The 21,321-nt window shown below is 55.4% G+C and overlaps 1 protein-coding gene across 2 annotated transcripts in view; it reads right to left on the bottom strand.

The window, feature by feature from the left end:
- Window positions 1-21,321, bottom strand: part of PER2 (period circadian regulator 2) — a 39,070-nt gene that overhangs the window by 4,327 nt on the left and 13,422 nt on the right. For both annotated transcript variants that reach the window (XM_045558660.1, XM_045558661.1), the window contains exons 5-20: window positions 19,673-19,794; window positions 18,440-18,641; window positions 16,938-16,989; window positions 15,724-15,866; window positions 13,643-13,721; window positions 11,384-11,490; window positions 10,660-10,813; window positions 10,214-10,322; window positions 9,282-9,407; window positions 8,730-8,814; window positions 7,376-7,538; window positions 7,164-7,288; window positions 6,137-6,301; window positions 4,784-5,038; window positions 2,137-2,924; window positions 673-859 (exon numbers count right to left, since the gene is read on the bottom strand). In XM_045558660.1, coding sequence (XP_045414616.1) covers window positions 673-859; window positions 2,137-2,924; window positions 4,784-5,038; window positions 6,137-6,301; window positions 7,164-7,288; window positions 7,376-7,538; window positions 8,730-8,814; window positions 9,282-9,407; window positions 10,214-10,322; window positions 10,660-10,813; window positions 11,384-11,490; window positions 13,643-13,721; window positions 15,724-15,866; window positions 16,938-16,989; window positions 18,440-18,641; window positions 19,673-19,794 — 2,862 coding nt within the window. The remainder of the gene's footprint in view (window positions 1-672; window positions 860-2,136; window positions 2,925-4,783; window positions 5,039-6,136; window positions 6,302-7,163; window positions 7,289-7,375; window positions 7,539-8,729; window positions 8,815-9,281; window positions 9,408-10,213; window positions 10,323-10,659; window positions 10,814-11,383; window positions 11,491-13,642; window positions 13,722-15,723; window positions 15,867-16,937; window positions 16,990-18,439; window positions 18,642-19,672; window positions 19,795-21,321) is intronic.

The following is a 21,321-nucleotide window of genomic DNA, read 5'->3' as shown; positions in this document are numbered from 1 at the left end:
TGTGTTGGTGGGTTTTCCCCTTCTCTTTCCAATTCTGGGAGGATCTGGAGATCAGAACACAGGACATCCACCAGCACCTTGTGGGGGGGATCTTTCCTGGGCACCCCAAGAAGCTCGAGTGGAGCCGCGCCCTGGGCCTCGGCCCCTCTCCCCAGCCGGCGCTGTCTCCCGCCTCAGCGCAGACCACAGAGAGGTGTGGTTTCCTACGGTGGAGGCAGCCAGCCTCCCCTAGGAGAGAGGCCTTTGAGCCCAGGTGAGGTGCAGGCCCACTCCAGGGAAGGACGGGAGCTTAGGTTTGTGGACCGTGTGTGCGTTCCTGGTTATGGCGGTTCCAGATCACAATGGAAAGATCCCAGTCAGTAAAGGCTTGCGGTGGTCCACACCCTGTGTCCACACAAGTGGAGCCAACCCAGGAAGGTAAACCACTCCCCGGGGAGTCTGAGGGACGGTCCATGGAAGGGCTGGCAGGGTGAGGCCCGCAGTGACACGGCAATTGGAAGCAAACAGGTGGGCTGCGCACTGCAGCTGGCTGGGGAGAGTGCCTGGACCCCACGCGCTGCGGGGATGCCCAGGGGCACAGAGCACCTGCCCTGGGCACAGGTCAGCCTGGGACCCTGGCGCATGCAATGTCCGAGCGCCCGACACAGGCCCACGCCGCCAGGACCAACATACCTGCCCCACCGCGGGAAGCGTTGAGGCCCAGAGAGCTGGAGCCCAGCGAATCCGAGGTGGCAGAGGCCGCGCTCCCAGACAGCGCCGAGCCTGAGGCCGAGCAGAGGTCATCATTCAGCAAGAGGTTCAGCAGGTCACTGGATGTGGACAGGGCGTCACTGTTCTGGGCGTCTGAGGGCTCACGGCGCTTCAGGGACAGGGAGAAGAAGACATCGCTGTTCAGGGGGCTCAGTCATGACACAACACATGGCGAGGCTGGGGTATCAGCGGGGTGAGGGCAGAGGGGGAGCTGCCGAGTGGCCTGCGGGGTCCTCAGGGGACATGTGTCCTTCCTTCATGTGCCGCGGGAGCAGATCACACGGTCACTGGGACCACAGTGAGGACCTCGCTGGTGCGCTATGACTGCATCCAATCACACTGAATTTCAGGAGAGGCGCACCAAGGCCTGCAGTGCTTGGGTCCCTGTGGGGAAGAGCCGCAGCCTGGCCCTGTGCGGCCGACGGGGATTGGGAGAACACCCCTGTGGCACCCTGGGCCTGCCCCTCACAGTGGGGGGCGCTGCACTGCCGAGGGGGGGCTGCCTTGGGAATGAGGGAGGGGTTGGCCTGGAGGGCACCCCTGCCCCCCACGGGCCCAGGACCCCAGAAACCAGAGTCAGGAGGTGGGAGATGCACTGGGAGAACCCATATGTTTCCGAGGTTCCACTTCCTCACGCAGGAGCCCCCAGCACTCGGGCAAGGCAGGGACCCCTAAGACAGCACCCTCCTTTGAGGGCCTGTGGGCTGCACTTCGGCTAATGCTTCCACACACCCCAGCTCGTTTGGAAACACAAAAGCGCTTGGTTGGAAATAAAGTTACAATTTCATGAACTGATTAAGAATCCCACAGGGGTGACCCTAAGGCTTCAGAGGGCGGAAACTAGGGTCACGCTGGTTTCCAGCTGCGGAAGCACCATCTCCTCCTCCTCCTCCCTGGGCACCTGAGCCAGCTCTCTGGCACTGCCCTCCGAGGAACCTGACTTTTAGCATTAACTTTATCTTTGAAGAGTCATGTAAGAAGTTAAGCCCCAGAGGTGCGTGCAGTGGTGCGAGCCTGTAGTCTTCGCTGCTTGGGAGGCTGAGGCAGGAGGATCACTTGAGCCCAGTTTAAGACCAGCCTGGGCAACACAGTGATACCCCCATCTCAAAAAGAAAAGAAATTTGAGGCCCATAAATACTGTCAACAAGTCACTGTCTGGACCCTGTATTTACATAGACCACCTATCATCTTTTGTTCAGATCCCTGGACAATAAAAAGCTCCGAATAACGTACTCTGACAGGATCGTTTAACTGGGGAGCACTGATTTCAGGCACACATATTCACGTGGAACCTCCACGGTCTGGTGGAGGCCTAACGCACACAGAGCCGTGCCCGTGCCGGGGAGCGCGGCCTGCTTTGGGAAAGGAGCATCAGGAGATCCTTACAGTCGGAGACGCCTTTGGCTGCCAGTCCCGAGAAGTGCCAGGTTTGCAGTCCGGCCCCGAAGCTGCTGTCCCTGTGGCTCCTGCTGTCCCCACTGCCCCAGCGCCACCCTCGGGGGCCTCCTCCAGCTGCAGCAGGTTGAGCTGTAGGGGTGAGCTGCCACGGGACTGGAAGAGTGGCGGGGAGGTCCGGCCCGCCGCCGATGGTGGGGTGGCTGCGGTGGCCGGACAAGCGTCTGGCTGTCTGGGGATCGAGGTCTGGCCTGGCAGCTCGGGCTGTGAGGCAGGCGTCATCTCGGACACAAGGGTGGGGTGGCCCGGGAAGTGAGGATGGCCGGGGAAGAAGGCCTGTGGCGGGCTAGGGGGCACCAGGGGGAAGGAATAGCTGGGCAGCACGAATGCCACGACAGGGGCCAAGGGTGTAGGGAAGGGCGGGGGCTGGGCTGCAAACTGGTGCTGGGCGTCCACGGGCACCGTAGGCATCGGGAAGCTGGCGTGGGGAGCCACAGGTGGGGCCGCCACGGTCCCTGCCGCTGGAAACACGGGCAGGGAATAAGCTGGCACAGGGGCGGGAAAGGGCATGGCGGGGCAGCTGGACTGGGACGTGTCCGAGGGTGACCAGGCAGTGGCATTCAGGCCTACGAGTGGCGGCCGCTGGGGCATGGGACCCCCAGACCCAGTGCTCTCGGAGGAGTCTCGAGGCTTGAGCCGTTTGGACTTTAGTTTTCTGTTTTTTCCAGCTTTTTTCCAAGATGAATCTATTCCAGAAGGATTTCTTAGTCCAGAGGCAGCTAAAATATGGAGAAACCACCTCAGTTAAAATTTAAAAGCGTATGTGAGTCCCTTTATGTCCGTTCTCAGGGACCTGCACAATTTCAGAAACTTGCAGGCACCGCTTAGGTCCACAGTCCTTTGTTCCCAAATGCCAGCCCAGGGGCCACCTATGGTTTCCCCTGCTCCTCGGGTAAAGTGAGAAAAGTCAGGGCAAAACAACAGGTCTTCCATAAAACTAAATCCAATCAATTTGAAGGACAGCCCTTAATTGTAGGATCACATTCCTTCTTTTCCTCTGGTATTAAAATTTCTTTTTCTTTCATGAAATGCTAATAAGTGGTATTTAAAAAGGTAAAACGTTACTATTTGTATAAATAAATAAATAAGCAGGCAAGTCTCTGCTGTTCCCCAATATTTGGGTAAAAAAATTGGTTTATGAAATCTGAAAGGCAGACCCACTGACCTCATCTAACTTCCTTATTTTTCAGTTTTACAAGCTTTATCACTATTGTTCCTTAAACAGAGATGTTTCCTCTTTCTCCCGTCAAATAAAGCCTCAGTGCAGCACCGGAGAGGAATGTCTGCTTTCGGAACCAAATTCTTCCTCTCTAATGACAAGTGCTGCTGAGACAGGCTTTCTCCAGGACGATGGCGGGACTCAGCTGGTGACAGAAGGGACTCTGGGTGTTTCCCCAATGCCCCCTGGCGGGGTCCAGGGAACCTTGGTTCCTCTCGCATCTCACAGAGTAAGCTGGGGCTCTGGCAGTAGGTGTTTGGGGGCATCTGTCACCTGTACCAAGGAGCCCCATCTACGCCTTTGTGATGTGCTGAAGGCAACTGGGCCAGCCCGAGGCAAACTGCTAGTGAGTGGAGGTTTTGCGATTCAGCCTCTTTATCTGCTGTTCTTCCTACAAGAAATCTGTCCCCTAGTGGGACTCGTGGCTAAGGCACTGGATTTCTGGGACAACACATCTGGGTCTGGCAGGGCTGCAGGAGGCACCTTTTTCTAAATTCTACGAAGCTCCCTATGGCCTGGCAGTAACCCTGCATCTGGGGAAGATGGAGAGAAAGAAAAGAGTAGAAAAGGCATAATCCCTAAGAAGGCTGTAGGTTTTTTTAATTTCTTAGACATCCCTTCAGTGTCTGCCCAGACACCCGGGGAGCTGGTCTTTGTGGGATTGTCTCTCCTGGGCTCACCAGCTCGGATCCCTGTGCCAGTGCCTCAGGGCGCTAAGGGAAGGGTGGCTCGTCTGACCAACGCAGGCCTGGGCTATGCACAGGTCCTGGAGGTCAGGAGCCGGTTCCTGGGCCAGAAAGGGGGTGAAGAGGCTAGTCACTAGCCCCCAGGGGCTTTCAGCTTAAAGAGCAGCTTCACACATCATGGGCCCTGCCCAACTTTGCAGCCGGGAGCCCAGCCCCGAGGCTGGCCCGGCGAGGCAGGCAGCTCTCCTGGACAGAGGGAGCCCAGCTCCAAATGCCCATCGTCACTGGGCTGAGTTAACTGACTCTCTGAGGGTCTCGTCTAGGTGGGCAGGTGGAGATGGGGCCCCTGCCCTACAGTTTCCCAGGCAAGGGAAGTCAGACACAGCAGCAACGACCAGCCCAGACTCTGCACGCCACAGGGGCTAGCCTGGGACACAGCCGGTCTCCACAGCACTGTTCCCCGGGGGACATGAGGTTACATCCCGAGAGCTCTCCCCAGGCTGCAAGGTCCACAGAAACAGACTGCATCGCCAGTGAAGTTCCAACAGATGTCTTGCAAATTAACGCTTCTGAAATCAGGAACATGCCACATTTTGAAACCCCCACTGGACTCAGTACCATTAGGAACAAAGTTTCTAAAAAGCTCAGCTTTAAAGCAGGTGTTATTACTTACTTCTTTCACTCAGCTGCCCCTTGGATCTTTCTTGTAAGTAATAATGGCAGTGAGATTGGAAAATATTGAGTTTTCTTATTTCTTTGAACTTCTGCAAGAAGCTTTGCTCCTCCTTCTGGGTGTGTGCTGCAAGCACTTCCTTGGTGAGGCCGAGCTTCCGGAAGGGGTCCTTCTCCTGGCCGAGGCCGCAGGGCAGGGCGGGCGCTGCCAGGCAGTCTAGGGAATCAGGCCCGCTCACGGCATCTTCCACCGTCTCTGCAACACAACACCCAGGCCTCTGAGCCATGTGCCCCTGGTGTTTCATTTTTAAATTATTATTTCCTTTTAGAGATGGGGTCTTGCTCTGTCACCCAGGCTGAAGCGCAGTGGCCGTCACAGCTCACTGCAGCCTCACACTCCTGGGCTCAAGTGATCCTCCCAATCTCGGCCTCCCAGGTAGCTGAGACTACAGGCACACACTATAATTATGAACAAGACAAATCATTCACTTATAAAATCACTTAATGATGCTTGAGGCATAAGGATGAAATTCACAGTGTCCTTGTTTAGCTTCCTGAGAACGTTCACAGTGAAAGGCAAAAACAGTGGACAGACAGGCCTGATTACCAGCTGGCTTGGACCAGGTAGCTGCGCAAGCTGAGAGGTCAGGAACCTCAGGGCTTACCCCTAGGCTGGCCTTAGGGCTCAGACTACAACAAAGTAAATCTTCCTGGGTTCAGGACCATGCGCAGTGGCAGTAGAGACCCTGTGGGGCCGTGGGGGCAGACAGGACAGGGGACAGGCGGGGCCCACTGACCATCCTGCAAGGGAGTGTTTGGGGACTGCATCTCTGACATGTACTTATCACCTCCCTAAAATGAATTCAGGATTCATTGTGATCATAGTGTTCTGAAGAACAAGAAAACTCAGCCACGAATGCCCTTGGCTGGAAGTCCCGTTGCAACCTGTACCGGCTCCTGCACGTGACAAGGAGGGCTAATGGGTACCACCTTCTGCAAGGCAGGGCAGAGGAAAGGCCCCCAGCCTACCCAGGGAAAGGGAGGTGGGCCTCGCTCCCGGCTTCTCAAGGGGGCTCCTGCCCCACAACCCACCCTTCCCTACTGATGCTGGAGCAGACAACTGCCACCAGGTGGCGCCAGAGCGCACGGGGACCTGGACAGGTGTGGTGCCTGGGCCCTGGCTGGCCACACCCCCGCCCTGCATTTTATGCAACTGGATTTCCTGGAACCCCCTCACTGGGATATGGTACGGTTCTTCTGCACTTAGATAAACTTAAAGAAAAATTAAGAAAGCAGTCAAACGTCTCATTTTTAAAATCAGATTGCTCTCCGATCAAAGAGCCCACAATCATACCTAACTCCGGTTGTGGCTTTTTGTCCCCCACGTGAACGATGGTGCTGCTGTAGCTGCACTGGCTGGTGAGGGACACCACGCTCTCGGCCTTGCGGGGCAATGTCAGTGAGGTTAGGTGAGTGCTAACTTCCGCGTGGCTGTTCACTTTGGAGGGCGACGCTGCCTCTGTGAGAAAGGGGAGCAAATGCAGAGCACAACTGACACGCTGCACTCAGTACCGCAGTGGCTGCAGTCTCCACACCGCGGCACGTACCCCACCCCGCACGCCCCCGGGCCTGGTATGCTCTGTCCTCAGGGTGTACTCACAGAACAGTGGGCACAAGGAAATCCTCAAGTGGGAATCGTTACACGCTTAAATCCCAGCCCCTGGGAGGAGGCACAGGAGCTGAGCGCTGCAGGGAACTTGGGGTGAGGGGTCTGCCTGGAGCCAGGCGGCCCTTCTGCAGGCCTGGGGGGGCCGGCAGTGGTCTGGGCAATGTCGGCAGGCAGTTCACTCTGTGCTGTGGGTTAGGCCGAGACCACGCAATCACAGCGTGGCTATCCAACCTCTTGTGCTTCGTTCACCAATCGAATACTCTCTTTCTGACCCTGGTAAGCACCACCGGCAGCGTTTGTAATCTTTAAGCAGCCTAACGTTTAATCGGACTTACAAGGCACGCTTCCTTTCCCAGGCCAGGGCTCCTCTGAGAGGCAGTGGGAAGGAAGCCTGCCCTGGAATGACAGCTCAGGACCCGAGAGGCTGCAGGAGGGCTCAGGGACATCCCCAGGCCAACAGTCCCCCTGGGCTCCTGTTCTCAAAGCCAGGCCTCCACGACCAGAATCATTGTCACCTCTAGCTCGTAAGAAGCTTGCTGAGTTTTGAACTACTTCAATCATTTTAGAAATAGCCCGTACCCTTATGTTATATCCACAGAAGCCATTAACATGGGAGGGAACACAGGGCACTTCTGGGCTTAAAAGAGCATCGGATTCCACTGCGGGGGATTTACATTATTACACATTTACCAGCTCAAAACAGGTCAGATACCTCTGGCGGGCAGCCCCGGGCTGACCGTGGCCTTTCGCTTATCGCTGGACCTCAGCGCTGGGATGTTTGCTGGGAACTCGCACTTCCGCTTCAGGGTAGCGGCCTCACTGCAGCTCTCCAAGTACCTGCAGGGAGGGCGAGAACAATGGCATCACGCAGCACGAGGCGGGAGGGCGCGTGAGGTGGCGGGGACGTCAGACCGGCTGGCGTACCTGATGACGCTGTCCAGGCAGCTGATCTGCTGGTAGGAGCAGGCGGGCTGGCTCTTGCAGGGCAGGTCCTCGGGGGAGCCGGCCTTGGAGACGCTGGCCCCTGAGCTGTCCTTTTCTGTGGCAGGCACAGCTTTCATCTGAGCTGGGGGACTACTTGGCATTTCTGAAAGAAGACAAAATTATTCTTTCATTTAGCACTTTTCCCCGCAAAGAGCACACTCTATAAAGCACGTTATTTCTACCTAAAGATAAGGCTGGGGACCCAGAATGTGCTCCAGAGACACAGACCCGGTGAGAGCTGCGCACACACAGCAGCCCTGCTGGCGCGAGCGCCCTGGTGCCCTCCGCAGAGGGACCTCGTAGAGAGCTGTGACTCAGGCCTGGGCCTGCTTTTCTCTGGTGTCCACGCTGTCCCCAGGCCCAGGCACTCAGCCGTGGCAGAGGCCAGTTCTTGCGGGAACTCCTGAACTCGAGGGCCCGATGAGACCCCGGTGCTTTACGTTCCTCCGGCAGGGCCAGTGTTGCCAGCGTGACGGCTGGCATGACGAGCCCGCGTGGCCGCCTCCCGCGCTGTGCCCTGGGCTCTACTCCTGTCCTCACAGCATACAGAACACGCTCAGCCCCCTCGGGGCCCTCAAGTGAAAAGCCATGTCCAGCTCTTCAGTGTGTCCCAACACCCCGCAGAGCCCACACGCGGCACATCCCCCAATGTGTTGTGAAGGCTAAAACCCCTGGCGATGTGTGGCCAGGAGGAGACACGGGGTGGCCAGAGTGTGCTCCGGGCCACCGGGGTCCCCACGGGAGGCTTCCTGCAGGAGGCAAGGCGGAGCGCAAAGGATGAGCAAGAGCTCACCGGCTGAGCAGCCTGGGGCGCACACGTGTGTGTGCACATGCTCACGTGAGGAATGCGTGCTGGGCAGAGGGGACAGCACAGCCCAGCATGGTGATGTGAAGCCACCTGGACAGTGTGGCCGTGTGGGGAGGCAAGGTCCCTGCAGTGGGGGACTGACAGCCCCTGGCCACACTTTCTACTTCACTCAGGGTTGGTTGTTTGCCAGACGCTGGGCAGACTCCTGGCGGTGTGTGCACCTGCACGTGTGAGTTAAGCGTGTGAGTGTGGGCACAGGGCCACATCTGGCCACTCGCGACAGGCCTGTGGGCATCTGAACTTGCTGCGTACGTGGAGGCCCACACTGCCCCGGCCTCCCAGCAGGAGTCTGGCCAACCAGGGGCGGGACACTCGTTTAAAAGGTAAGCCCCTGCCACCCAGAATTAGTGTTAGACCTGGTCCCTCTGTTCACCTGGCCACACTAAAGTTTTATTAAAGAAATGGTGAATTTTTTTTCTTTTTTACCTGAAACAGACTTTTCCTTTTGCTCTACAGGTTCATGAGAATAATGACTTTTGGTTTTGTTCTTGCTGCCACTTTTACCAGTTTCCTTGAAGAAAAACGAAATGAACATGTTACTCCGGGAGACCCTTTGGCCTGTCCCGCAGGGAGGACAAAGAGTCGCTGGAATAACTCCAGCAGCGCAGCGGATTCTGAGTGAGGCAGCAGAGACGTGCAGCTGCATAAACTAATCTGACAGCCCTGAAGAACAACAAAAAATAAAGTAAAATGGCCCACGGCATGTTCTTCCTTCTGTCCCACAGCTAAATCTTTGCTTTTGCTTGTTTTGCCTGCTTTAAATAAGTTTCCTCCAAATCTTTACCTAGTTCCTAGCTGCTCCGACTCTTAAGAGATTTTAACGTTAAGTCCCAGTGAGCAAAGTTTACAGAGCGGGCAGAATAGCCGAGGTTATAAAGGCTGCAGTAACTGCCTGGGGCTGCCCTTCAGCGTGCGTTTTAACTTCCCGCGAGCATCGGTGGACGTATTTTCTCAGGGAAAGAACAGAGTGGGACGTACGGATCTCCTGCGGCGAGAGTCCTCGTGGCCGTTGCTGTCGCTGGAGGACGTCTGGCTCATGAGGTGCTCGTGGGACCCATTGCTGCCCAGACTCCCGTAGCCGCTGGAGCCGCTGTGGGGGACGGGCTGGGGAGACAGCAGACAATGCTGTGGATGCAGCCAGGGCCCCCGAGCTCACCAGGGAGCCGCGCTGCATGATAGCCCTCCCAGCAAGCTCTGCTCTACAGAGAGGCTGGTGACTTGCCCGAGGTCACATGACAAGGACGAGGGGGCCTTGGGTTTGAACCCCTGGGTCAGGCTCCAGAGGTAGACTCCTGGCCTCCACCCCCAGTGCCCTGTCCCCAGATATGTGGCCCACCAGGGAGACTCCACTAACAAGGAATTTGTTCAACCCACTTATCAGTGCATGGCAGCGGCCAGTCACCAGTCTAGGGAGGGGTTTTAAAAACAAAGAAGGATGCAGTCAGTCTTACGCCACAGCCTACGGGAACTGAGAAGCAGAAACCCACTCGGGCATGGGGCGGACTGTGCTGATACTGACTTTTCTTGAGTACGATGTTCCTAAGTCCCAGCACTCTGGGCTGGAGTGAGCCCTACACTGTGTGTGGGGGGGTCCCCTGGGGACCCTGTAGCCTGTCAGGCGTGGGGCTGGAGTGTGGGCCTGGGCGTGTCCCTCACGGCTGCGGTTCAGAACAGGTGTCTGAAGGCCAGGCTGGGAAAGGCCAAGGACGTGGTGGGCTGTCTGGGGTTGGCACAGACTATGCCCAGACTGGCCCCTCAGGATGTTCAGAGAACCACAGAGGGGGCCGTCTGAACAGGGGTGCCAGGACCAGGGTGCAGGCAGAGCTGAGCCCCCCAGAGGGTTTGGACTGCAGACGCAGGGGGCTCTCTGGCTGCCACGTGGCGGGGGTGCCTGCAGGCCCCACACCCACCTGCAGCAGCAGCCGGTGGATCTGCTCCGTGAGCTCCTGGATGCTGGGGTAGGGGGCCTTCTCCTCTGCACCTGGGTGGGCTGTGAACACGTCCTCGTTCAAAGGGCCCCTGTGGGTTTTGTCTTGTTAGACGGGGCCCCATAGGAGGGCCTCTCTGGCCTGTGTGTACAGCGGCCCCACGTTGCGTGCCAGGCCTCCACCTCCCGCCTGCAGCCTCCCAGGCTGCCCGCCCGCCCGCCACCCACTCTGCCCGAATAAGGTCCCTCTTCCCGGAGGGTGGGGGCAGGTCACCACTCACCCACCTGCTGGGGGCTCCCCCACACGTAGGTGGCAGGAGGTGACTTTGGCCCTGGTCTCCAGCCCCTCCCTGTGCCACGCAGGTGAGGAGTGAGGATGGCCTGGGACCCCGCAGGAAAGCCCGGAGCCACCGGGCCCAGAGTACTCACACCCTGACTTTGTGTCTCCCGATGATGAAGGAGATTTTCCTGCTCCACGGGTTGACGAAGCTGGACCAGCTGGTGTCCAGCGTGATGTACTCCCCGTTCCGGGCACGGAACCGGATGGGGGAATAGTCAAAAGGCTGCCCGCCGGACTGCAGGACTGGGAGGGTGACAGACAGCGTTCAGAGTGTGAACGGGAGCAAATGTGGCTCACAAGAGAGAAAAGACAAGTCAGGACACACCCGTGTCTGGGATCACTTGCAAACACCTCTTCAGAGCCACTGCTGTCAACCCCGTTTTTGCTTTAAATTGCAACAGGGAGGCTGTTCCCGCAGGGGTCGTTTCATCTGTTGGCATTTCACCTGCACCTGTGACGGCTGCGCTTGGTGGGGACGTGCCTAGTCCACTCCCCGGGCCCGGTCAGTGCCTTCCTAGCTGAACTGGTCTTCCCTCCTCCCCTCTGCCACCAACGCCAATGGAAAAGTGAGATGCCAAGGACTCAGGCCACGGCTGAGGCACAAGTGGCCACAAAGGCACCCCCATGAGTTTACTGCCCTCTTGACTCCACCTGGCGCTGACCGCGCTGGGACTCAGACGGAGAGGGGTCACCCCCACCCGCTCATCCTGAGCTGATCTGACCTGCCAGGGCCTGGACTGGTCTCAGGAAGAAGCCCTAATTGCACACTAGCTCCGTCAAGTGCTTGAGGGTTTCCGTGAGAAGGGGACCTACTCTTTTTGTGGACAGCCAGCATCAGGGGCCTGTCACTGGGGTGAAGCTGCAGGAGCACAGGGGTCTCGATCAGGTCCTGAGGTAGGTAGCCCAGGAGGGGCACGGCCCTGGAAGGCAAGCAGACACACGCTAGGACGCCCCTCCAAACCGGGGGAGGCGTCTCTAGAACCATCTCATTCACGGAAAAGGGAGCCAGACTCCAAGTTCCCCAGAGGTCAGAATTTGGGAGCTGGGCTAACAGAGACCAGCTGGCCTTGCAATTCATTAGCAAATGCAGATTCCAGTGTCCCCAGGAGGCCAGGACCCAGCGAGGCTCAGTTCCTTAGGGCCTGAGTGCTGTAGCTTTGTGTCTTATCTCCTGAAAGAATAAATCATGATAATGTTTTTGTTTTTCTTCCCCTATGATCTTTTTCTTTTTTATGTCATTCAGTTTGGTCACACGTGGCCTGGTGTGCATTTCTGTCTGACAAGTCTTGCCCAGGCCGGGACACCCTTTCTGTGCATCTTCTCCAGCTGAGGACGTTTTCCTTCTCGTATCGCTTTGGCCACTGTGTCTACTCAGCTTATCGTGGCTTCTCCAGGAGTCGCCGTGGCTGGCTGGGCCTCTGCCCTTCGCGCCCGCCTTCTCCCCAAGCTGCTGCTGTGCTGTCTGCCATCGTGCCCTCCTGCCCGGGACAGGCTGGAGCTGCGCCTCTGCAGCGCACGCTGTTGCCTCGGCGGGTGGCCTCCTCCTCGCACCCAGAGGTTTCTCAAACCCTTCTGCTCCTGTGGGAGGACGCCTCCCTTTGAGTCTTGATACCAAAGCTTCCCTGCTCCGTGCGGCACAGAAGTTTGTCACGGGCCTGGCATTATTCTTTGATTTTCTGCTTCTTGTCTGAGGCGCTCTCTCTCCAGGCTTCATGTGTCCCCTCGGACAGGAGTACACAATGTTCCTGGCACACTTCCCACCAGGGCTCAGCCAGGGGAGGAGGAGGGGGAGGATGGGGAGTGGGAGAAGGACAAAAAGGAGGAAGAGGAGGGAGAAGAAAGAGGGACAGGCGAGGAGGGAGGAGCCCTGGCCAGCACTGGGGCTCCGTGAGCCTGCCGGGCTTTACTAACAAAAGTGCCATGTGCACCTGCCCCCAACTCCCTGCACGAGACTGAGCTAGACACCTCAGGGGTTTGCGGATGGTTCTCAGACCTCTGGAGGAATAAAAATCTCCTGGGGTTGCTTTACAAATGCAGTTCCCAGGCTCCCCCTCCAAGATGCTGGGTGGGCAGGGCAGGGCGGGGCCCAGGAATCTGCATCTTGAAACTTGTCTCGCTGGTGATTCTGCAGCAGGGGGGCTGGAGAACACACCTGAACAACCTGGAGGTGACAGCTTCCTGTCTGCTCGCAGAGCAGAATTTCCCCAGGAGGCTGCATGGCCTGACTCCAGGGGTGGGGACCTTGTGTCCCTGGGCCGGGTGTGCACGGCGGGGAGGACCTGATCCTCCTCAGCTCCTAGGCAGCCGGGTCCAGTCCAGGACGCCCAGCACGCTGGTGCCCCCAACCTACTGCCCGTAGCCCACAGCGCTCTCCGTGTCTTCCTGACTCTGCGGAGGGCTGGAGGAGGCACGTCTGTGGTCGGGGCAGCACTCAGAACTGGGCACTCCTGAGTCTGAGCAGGGTCATCCACACCTGCTACAACATCCAGGGTGAGAGACCCAGGGAGAAGGGCCCGAGCCGGGCTCTGAGCGGAAGTACGGAGGGGACCCTGTGCCTGCGGCAGCCTCCAGCATGCGGGCTGGAAGATGAGCTTCCGCTGGGATCCTGCCAATGGCACCTCCAGCTTCAGTCCTAACTCTGGCACTAGGCACTGTCCCCGCCTGTCCCATCACCTACCCAAAACCACTTTAAACGGGATAATAAAGACAGGCTCAGTTAGAACAGTCGCCACCTCTCCAAAAGGCCCCAATTACACTGGGATCATATCTTACAAGGTTTCTAGCATAACTCCATAATTATTTCATTGCCTATATACACTTAAACATTTTTGTACATTATCATGTAATTATAAGACCAACATGCATCCTTGGCTTAGCTAAATAGCTTTCATATCAAAAACATGAAAATTCCTTGAGCTTTATTTAGTTCTTATTAAGTAATTACCAAGATGATGATAAAACACTAAATATCTTGAGAAGGAATCTAATGATATGAAGAATGAAATACTGACTCCAAGACAAGCCACAGCAGAGAGGCAGTGCAGGTCGAGGGGACCGGCCAATGCCACCTACCTTTCGTCTATGTCCTGGAACAGACAATTCGGCGTGTGGGTGGTTGTAAAAATTCTCTTTTCAGGAGGAATTCTAGGGGCTGAAAGAACAGAATATTTCACATATTTCTGATTGCAAGAAATACACACTTAATGTCATTATATTAAAACTACTAGAAAACACCATGTAGAGTCAGAGTAATGGGTAGCTAAAGAAAAATTTAAAAAATTAAAACGTGGACTTTGAACAACACGTGGAGAGCAGGTGGACCCTACGCTGGCAACCACCAGCCAGCCGAGGACTAGTTTTAGTTCAGCAAACCAGGAATTGCATGTTAACAGAGCCGCATGCACCACACGTAGACCTCTCTCAGCAACGTCATGCTGCAAGGCCATCTTCGTGATTTTTAAGATGAAACAACGATATGAACAAATTATTTTTAGAAAATGAATCACATACTTGGATGCAAAATTCTCAGTAGATTTCATTGTGTTGGAGAACTTCATAGTTGCTAAGGTGGGCAAAGGTAAATTTGCATATCCAAAAGTCACATACCCAAAATTTTCCTCAACTACCAAATTCATGGATGAAACATTCAAAATTCCAAAATTTTGCATTCTTGAAGGAGACTGACAATTTGGAGGAGTAACTTGTTGAACACTAAGGGGCTTCTCTAAATCCTATATTGGATATTTGGAGGAGAACATTCCATATGTAGGGACACATCAAACATTTTAAAGAAATGAAGAAATGTCACATACTTAAAACATTTCATTGCTTTTAAGAATTGCTTTTTTTTTTTTTTTTTTTTTTTTGAGGCAGAGTCTCACTCTGTTGCCCAGGCTAGAGTGCTGTGGCATCAGCCTAGCTCACAGCAACCTCAAACTCCTGGGCTCCAGCAATCCTCCTGCCTCAGCCTCCCAAGTAGCTGGGACTACAGGTATGCACCACCCTGTCCGGCTAACTTTTTCTATATATTTTTAGTCGTCCAGCTAATTTCTTTCTATTTTTTTAAGTAGAGACGGGGTCTTGCTCTTGCTCAGGCTGGTCTCGAACTCCTGACCTCCAGTGATCCTCCCACCTCAGCCTCCCAGAGTGCTAGGATTACAGGCGTGAGCCACCATGCCTGGCCTTAAGAAGTGCTTTTTTAAAAAAAAAAGACATCGTTAACTACTGAGAGAAGATCCTAGTACGAGGGAACATGGGCTAAACTGGACTCCTGTGGTTAAGCAGTTGCAGGCAGCACCTGCTTTCACAGAATTTTGAAATCACGTGACTCGCTCAGTAGTGCCCACGGTTCCTGGATGGTGGCTGGTGCAAGGACTGAGGTGTCACAAAGCAGTCTCTTGAGAGGGATTGCAAGAAGGACATGATCGAGGTGGCACAGTGCTTTGGGTCCTTTGGGCTTTAAAGGAAGCACCCAGATTTAGTTTTGGAGGCTGGGGTACCCTGAGGAGCTGGTGGGAGCGGGAGAGTCACAGGCCAGATGAGCAGCATGGCGACTGAGCTTCTCCAGGCGAGATGGGGGGAGGGGGGACAGTGCCAGGCAAAGGAGACGGGGGAGCAAAGACTGGGGGTAGAGAACACACTGGGTGTGCAGGCGCCACAGCAGGTCAGCTGACTGTCTGGAGAAGCCAGCGCATGGCTGGGAGAAAGGGAAGTTCAGGGAGAGGTTAGGATGGGCCAAGGCAGGGAGGGAGGAGTGCCAGCACTTTACTTTCTCGGGGGTGAGGGACTGTTTAGGGTTCTGGAGCAGGCAGTGGTGTCGCTGCCCTTCAGAGTGGCCCAAGGGGCTGAGGCATTGGTCAGGGGGACAAGGATGGGAGGGATAGGGGACCCAGACCTGCCAGGGCTGTTCTCACTTGGACGAAAGGCAAGAGGGAGAAGGGGTTATAGCAATGGTCCGGACAGGGCGAGACATGCCAGCACCCCGGACTTCAAACAGGAGGACCGGATGACAAAGGCGGGTGTGTTGAGTCCCAAGAAAGATGGAGACTCTGCCCAAGGATGGGGGAGAGGCCAAGGCTGGACAGCTGGGTCCAGAGTCAGTCTTGCAGACGTTAGGTTTGCACCATGGGAGTTACCGAGGGCTTGGCTGTTACCTTCATAGCCAGAGTGCACTCTCTCTGCCAGCAGGAGGCAGCAGAGCTGGCTCTCCGCACCCTGCTGGTCCCACACCTTGGCCAGGTAAGGGGTCATGCGGAATGGGTGGTAGCGAATCTCATTCTCGTGGTTCTTCCCAACGCTGCAGAGAAGAGCAACACCAAAGGTTTGGAATTGCGTCCTCACACGGGGACCCAGGCCATGCTGGACCGGCCTAAGGAGCTGGGCCTGCCACCTGCTCTCTTCAGCCCCTCCTCTCTGTCCTGTCACACTGAAGGACAAATTAAAGAGCCGACACCCTGACTGGTGGTGGTGGGGGGTCTTCCCAGCCCTTCTCTAGAGCACTTTGCATCTGAGCAGGCCTAAGTGGGCAGGAAAGGAATGATTCTTTCACCGTGGGGTCCTAGGTCTCACCCGAGGGCCCCAGGGTCTGGCCTAGGGACTCCTGACACCACAACTGGACACTCAATCAGTCACTCTGTTTCGGGCCAAGAGCCTGTTGAGAAAGCTGTGGGACTTCCCCAGAAAAATGCACGTGCAAACCGAAGGATGCACATGCTTTCCGAGTCCCTGAGGACCTTGGGAAACGTGACTTCTGGGGTGACAGACGGCAAGTGCAGGGCCCTCCGGCCAGCATTCTCCACGAGGGGGCTAAAGCACTCCACTGTCGGTCACACTCTTAGCACCTTGTGCACGTTTAAAACGTAACTTACTCAAATGTGTTTTCATATAGACTTTTCAGGGACACGCGTGCTGCGTCCACACGGCAGAGCCTCTGCCCCTGAAGGATGGGGAGTAGGCAGGGCTCAGGCCCCTCAGCCCAGAGCACAGTGAGGATGGGGGAGCATGCACGTACCTCCTAAACCCTACAGCAGGTGCTGGGGCTGAAACGCTTGTGCTGTTTTGTTTTCTTTTTTTTTGAGACAGGGTCTTGCTCTGTCTCCCAGGCTGGAGTACACTGGTGCGGGCCTAGCTCACTGCAGCCTGGAGCTCCTGGGCTCAAGTGTATGGGTGTGTGCCACCATGCATGACCAATTTTTTAATTTTTTGTAGAGACGGGGTCTTGCAATGCTGCCCAGATTGGTCTCCAACTCCTGGCCTCAAGTGATCCTCCTGTCTCAGGCTCCCAAAGTGCTGGGGTTACAGGTGTGAGCTACTGTGCACGGCCCAATGTGCTGTTTTCTAATCTAGGAAAACTGGGAACTGGGCTTACCTGACACGGCAAAAGAAAGATTTTTCCTCCATGCATTCTTGAGCAAAAGAATCTAAAAGAAAAAGCCTGAAGTCACTCAACCAATCAAACAACCAAATAAAAATGGTGTTCTTTACTGCTCATGCGCTAAAGAGAAGCCACAGAATGAAGAGCCAAGGTGTGAAGCTCAAACATGCCCCGGCACCAAGTTTGTCCTTTAGGTTAGAAATCTTCATCACCTTTCCAATGAAGACCAAATACATTTCAAAGTGTGGCGCATACCAAATTACACAGTGCTGAAATTTTGCAGCAGGAACCTTACGTTTTTGCCCTGGTGTGCAACGCTGCTACACGCACACCAGCACTGGACTCTGGAACTCACACTAACTGACGTGCAGAATATTTACATGTATTTTGTAACATGCCCTATACGTTCCGAGCTATGTATTTTGGGGATATTCAGTTCTAACAGAAATAATTCAGGGCATTTCAAAGCTTACGTCAATACTTTGGTAAAACGCTAATTTCCTTTAAAATTTAAAATGTCTAGTAAAAACATGAACTCAATTGGGCAATCTCATAAAAAAATGAGGAAATGGGTCTTTCCATAGTAGTTTAAAAAATGTGTTAAAAAGAAAATTTTTTTAAAAAAGTCTTAGACCTTGATTCTTTCATATAAAATTTACTCAAAAGAAATGAGAAAAGATTACTAGTTGCAGACGATGATATAAAATTACCACCTTGGAAAGGCCTCTGAGAATTCAACAGGTTCTTTTTTACTCAGACAGAAGTTTGGTTGGCCCCACCCTGGGGAGACGGGGCCAGGGGCTGCCACTGTAAGTCCTCGCGAGCCATTTCCTGCCACGCAGTGGCCCAGCCCCGACCCGATCCTCACACCCTGCCCTGCAAGCTTTCATGGTCTGACCGGACGTAACTTTGGGAGAAAGCAGGCGGACTACATCTGAACCCAAGCGCTCCTCCTTCTGAGCCACCGTAACCAAACTGCACACACGTCCCCGCTGCCTGCAGGCAGAGCACGAACTGTCAAGCCAGCGGGGGGCCGTGATGGCGGTATCCTTCCCCGGCCCCCACTGCAGACTGGAAGGGGATGGGGGAGGTGGGGAGAGGGCCAATGGTGGGGGTACGCAAACCTGTGGGAGGCTCAGGGTGGCAAGCCCCCAGAGGGGTACCCGCCTAAAGGGAGCCTCCCACGCTCCCTGCTGCCCCCAGCCCCCACACGCTCCGCAGTCAGGCCGAGATTCCAAAGCTTCAGAACAACTTCATTTCTAAACTGTCTAACATTTCTTCAAATCTTCTGGAACGCTTTTCCTTCTCTGCAATTTATGAAAAGACTTTATTTTTTCTCTGAATTTATTCTGAAGAGAGGAACAGTGCTTACGTTTTACCTCTGACAGATAGGCGGCAGCACCTCACCGGGGCTTGAGCCCAGCTCCCGGCCCCTCACCCCACCACAAGTCCCAGCCCACCCTGGAGAGGACAAGGTGCGGCCGCAGGGACCTCACCTGCTCTCCCGCACATGCCCCACGAGGGGAGCTTGCAAGGCGTGGTGAAGCTGTGGAACACGCTGACATCGTGAGGCGCCAGGAACTCCACGAACTTGGCGTCGCCGAAGGTGTCTCTCTTACAGTGAAATATGGACGTGACTTGGTCAGAGACGTACAGGATTTTCCCAGTCACCAGGGACACAGCCACAGCAAACATATCCTGGGAAGGAAGATGTGACTCCAGGGATGGTAGTCCGACAGGCTGGCAGGCCGGCTGGCTGGAGTTGGCCACTGGAAGGGCCTGGGGGGCTCTGGGCCCCTCGCTCAGTCCTGGCCAGACCAGCTCTACCTTCCTGTCATGGATCCGGGGTGCAACATGGTATTATCTGAAACACATCTGGTTCCTGTGCCAGAAGAAACCCCAGGCGTCCCCACTCTCTGCAGGTACCACTCACCCTGCTGTCTTGGACATGGTGTCCAGGCTGGAGTGACTGGGAGATGGGACGGGGAGACCCTCTGCTTACCTGGCCTGTCACAGCAACCTCCGCCCGCCCTGCCTCCCCTAGGGTTCTGGGGCTGCCTGGGGACGTGAAGGCCTCTGGCCAGGCCCAGCCAACCCACCATGGGCTCTCTCCCTGCTGCTGGCCCTCTGGGCTCAGGGCTGGGGCTGCCTGGGGCTCACGCTGGGGGAAGGAGAAGGATTAGGGAGTCCCATTCTCAGGCCAGCTTCACCACGATCCCAGCACATATTAGTCTCTAACGGGCCTTTACATCTGTTCTCACTGACTGAGAACTTGGGGTGCTGGGTGTGTGTGTGTGTGTGTGGCCCACACCCCCTCCAAGGAGCCCACCTTTATGGGGTACTTAAAAACGCACGGGTTTTGGAGTCTCAAATCCTAGCTCCCCCTCAGGACCGTGAATCCCTGGACACGTGAGCCAACTGTCACCAGGTCTTTCCCTTCTCCCTGAGGCCATGACGCCTAGATCCCCTAGCTTGGTTGCACTGGGCTCGCTCCTGCACCCGTGAGCTGTAGGGTGCAGTCGGCCAGGGACGGGAAGGACAGTCTTGCAGAAGAGAGGCAGAAGTCCAGAACATGACTGCTGCTTCCAGAATCACTGACTTCATGTTTCTTCATTAAAGGTATGAACCCCTCTCCTGAAGCCCCAGCTCCTGCGGTAAAGCCATCGGCCGCAGTGGCCCAGCTAGCTCTCCTGGGTGAAGAACTGGCGCCGTGTGAAAGGGACGCTTACCACGTTCTTGCCGATGTACTCGGAGGTCACACTCTCCATCTCCTCCACAGAGTAGGAGGGCACATCCGGCCCGCAGGGGTGGCCCTCACTGGACATCAGCAGCTGGTAATATTCTTCATTAGCTGCAGGAGAAACGATGCTCAGGCTCCACGGCAGACCCCGGGCCATGAGTGAAAACTGTCGCTAACTCTCATGCCGGGGGCTGTCCTTTCTCAGGGGAAAAGTGGAACAGACACACTATGTTCCTGAGGCGCAGAGCACACAGAAATGTGAAGGCAAGACAAACTCACAAACAGAAACCTGCATTTTTTCCCCCTGAAAATCAGGTGGCCTTTGATTATAGAACGTTTTTTCTTTTTATTTAAACCTGGAAATCTGTGTTGGGATGATTACAGAATTTTTAAAAATGATAAATACATTATTTTAAATAACATGGCCACAGAGTCTGCATAACACCCACTTCTCCAGAAGGGTCTCTAACTATGATGCAACACCAGCGTGTCCACACAGGACCGCAGGTGGCAGCCCCTGCATCTGACTCCTCGGATGACCCTACCAGACACTCCCATCCAGGCAGGCCGACTGCTCAAACAAACAGCACAAGAAATGACATTTGAAAGAAACTGTTCAGAATAGAAAATGAAGATGAGGCCACTTGATCTGAGTCCTCACGTTGTCCTGGGCGCATGTGGCAGGATTTGGGGTGACCAAGCCTGTCTCTGGGTGTTGCAGCTCACAGGCTGCAGCAGCCCCCACCGCAGAAGGGAGCGAAGAATCTGGCTCCAGGCTGCCACCTGCCCTCAGAGCCCAACAGGCCCTCAGACGGATGGAACCGGAGTGGCATTCCAGTGTCCAACCCGGGTTCCCAGCAAGCGTGTGCTTCCCGCCACGTGGTGGGGAGATCTTCGGACCCACAGCGGTGTCTCATTTGCTTTCAATTTCTCCACCTTCAGAAACTTCAAAAATGGCTAAATTTCTCAGCATGCTCTCAAATCAAGACATAAACTGCTGGAAAGCACAGAGAATGTCTCCATTTGGTAGCATTTTCAGGCTCTAAAGTTACTGCAGATGCCAAGAATGAAACACCCTAAACAGATGTAATCACATCAAGGCAGAGCAGCCCAATTAGCTGCAACCATCTTTCCCCTCCAGCTCCTCCTTCCAGAACGGGGTGCCCTCCACAGCAAGGTGCACATGTCCCGGGCCCCAGATGCCCACTGGGCACCCCTGGGCTGGACCAGCGCTGACCAGCCACAGCGACACTCTGCTCTGACCGCGACGACCCTTGCCAAACGGACGGTGGGCTTAGGGAGGAGCCTGCAGAGAAGCTGGGGCAGAAAAGGACACCCCAAAACCCGGCATCCGCCAGAGCACTGCAGAGCGGCGCCTGTTTGACCCCCAACCAATGAAAAGTTGCCCAAACATCAAAAAATATGAAGACTGTGTGAAACATGGGTTTATACTCACAATTATCCATGATGAGCCTGCCCTAACTGCACGCTGTGCCTTGAGGCAGTGACTGATGATAACAGAGTAAAGCTACCTTTATCTCAGCCTTTCAGATTCTTCTGGTTTTACACACGTGTTTAATGTCAGGGCCCTCCAGCACTGCAGGCCGCCTGTGCAATGCACGGACAAGGGCGCACGTC

The sequence above is a fragment of the Lemur catta genome, chromosome 8, assembly GCF_020740605.2.
Source record: "Lemur catta isolate mLemCat1 chromosome 8, mLemCat1.pri, whole genome shotgun sequence".
Taxonomy (NCBI): Eukaryota; Metazoa; Chordata; class Mammalia; order Primates; family Lemuridae; genus Lemur; species Lemur catta.
Note: the sequence above shows the minus strand (reverse complement) of the source record. Positions and strands in the feature narration are given on the sequence as shown.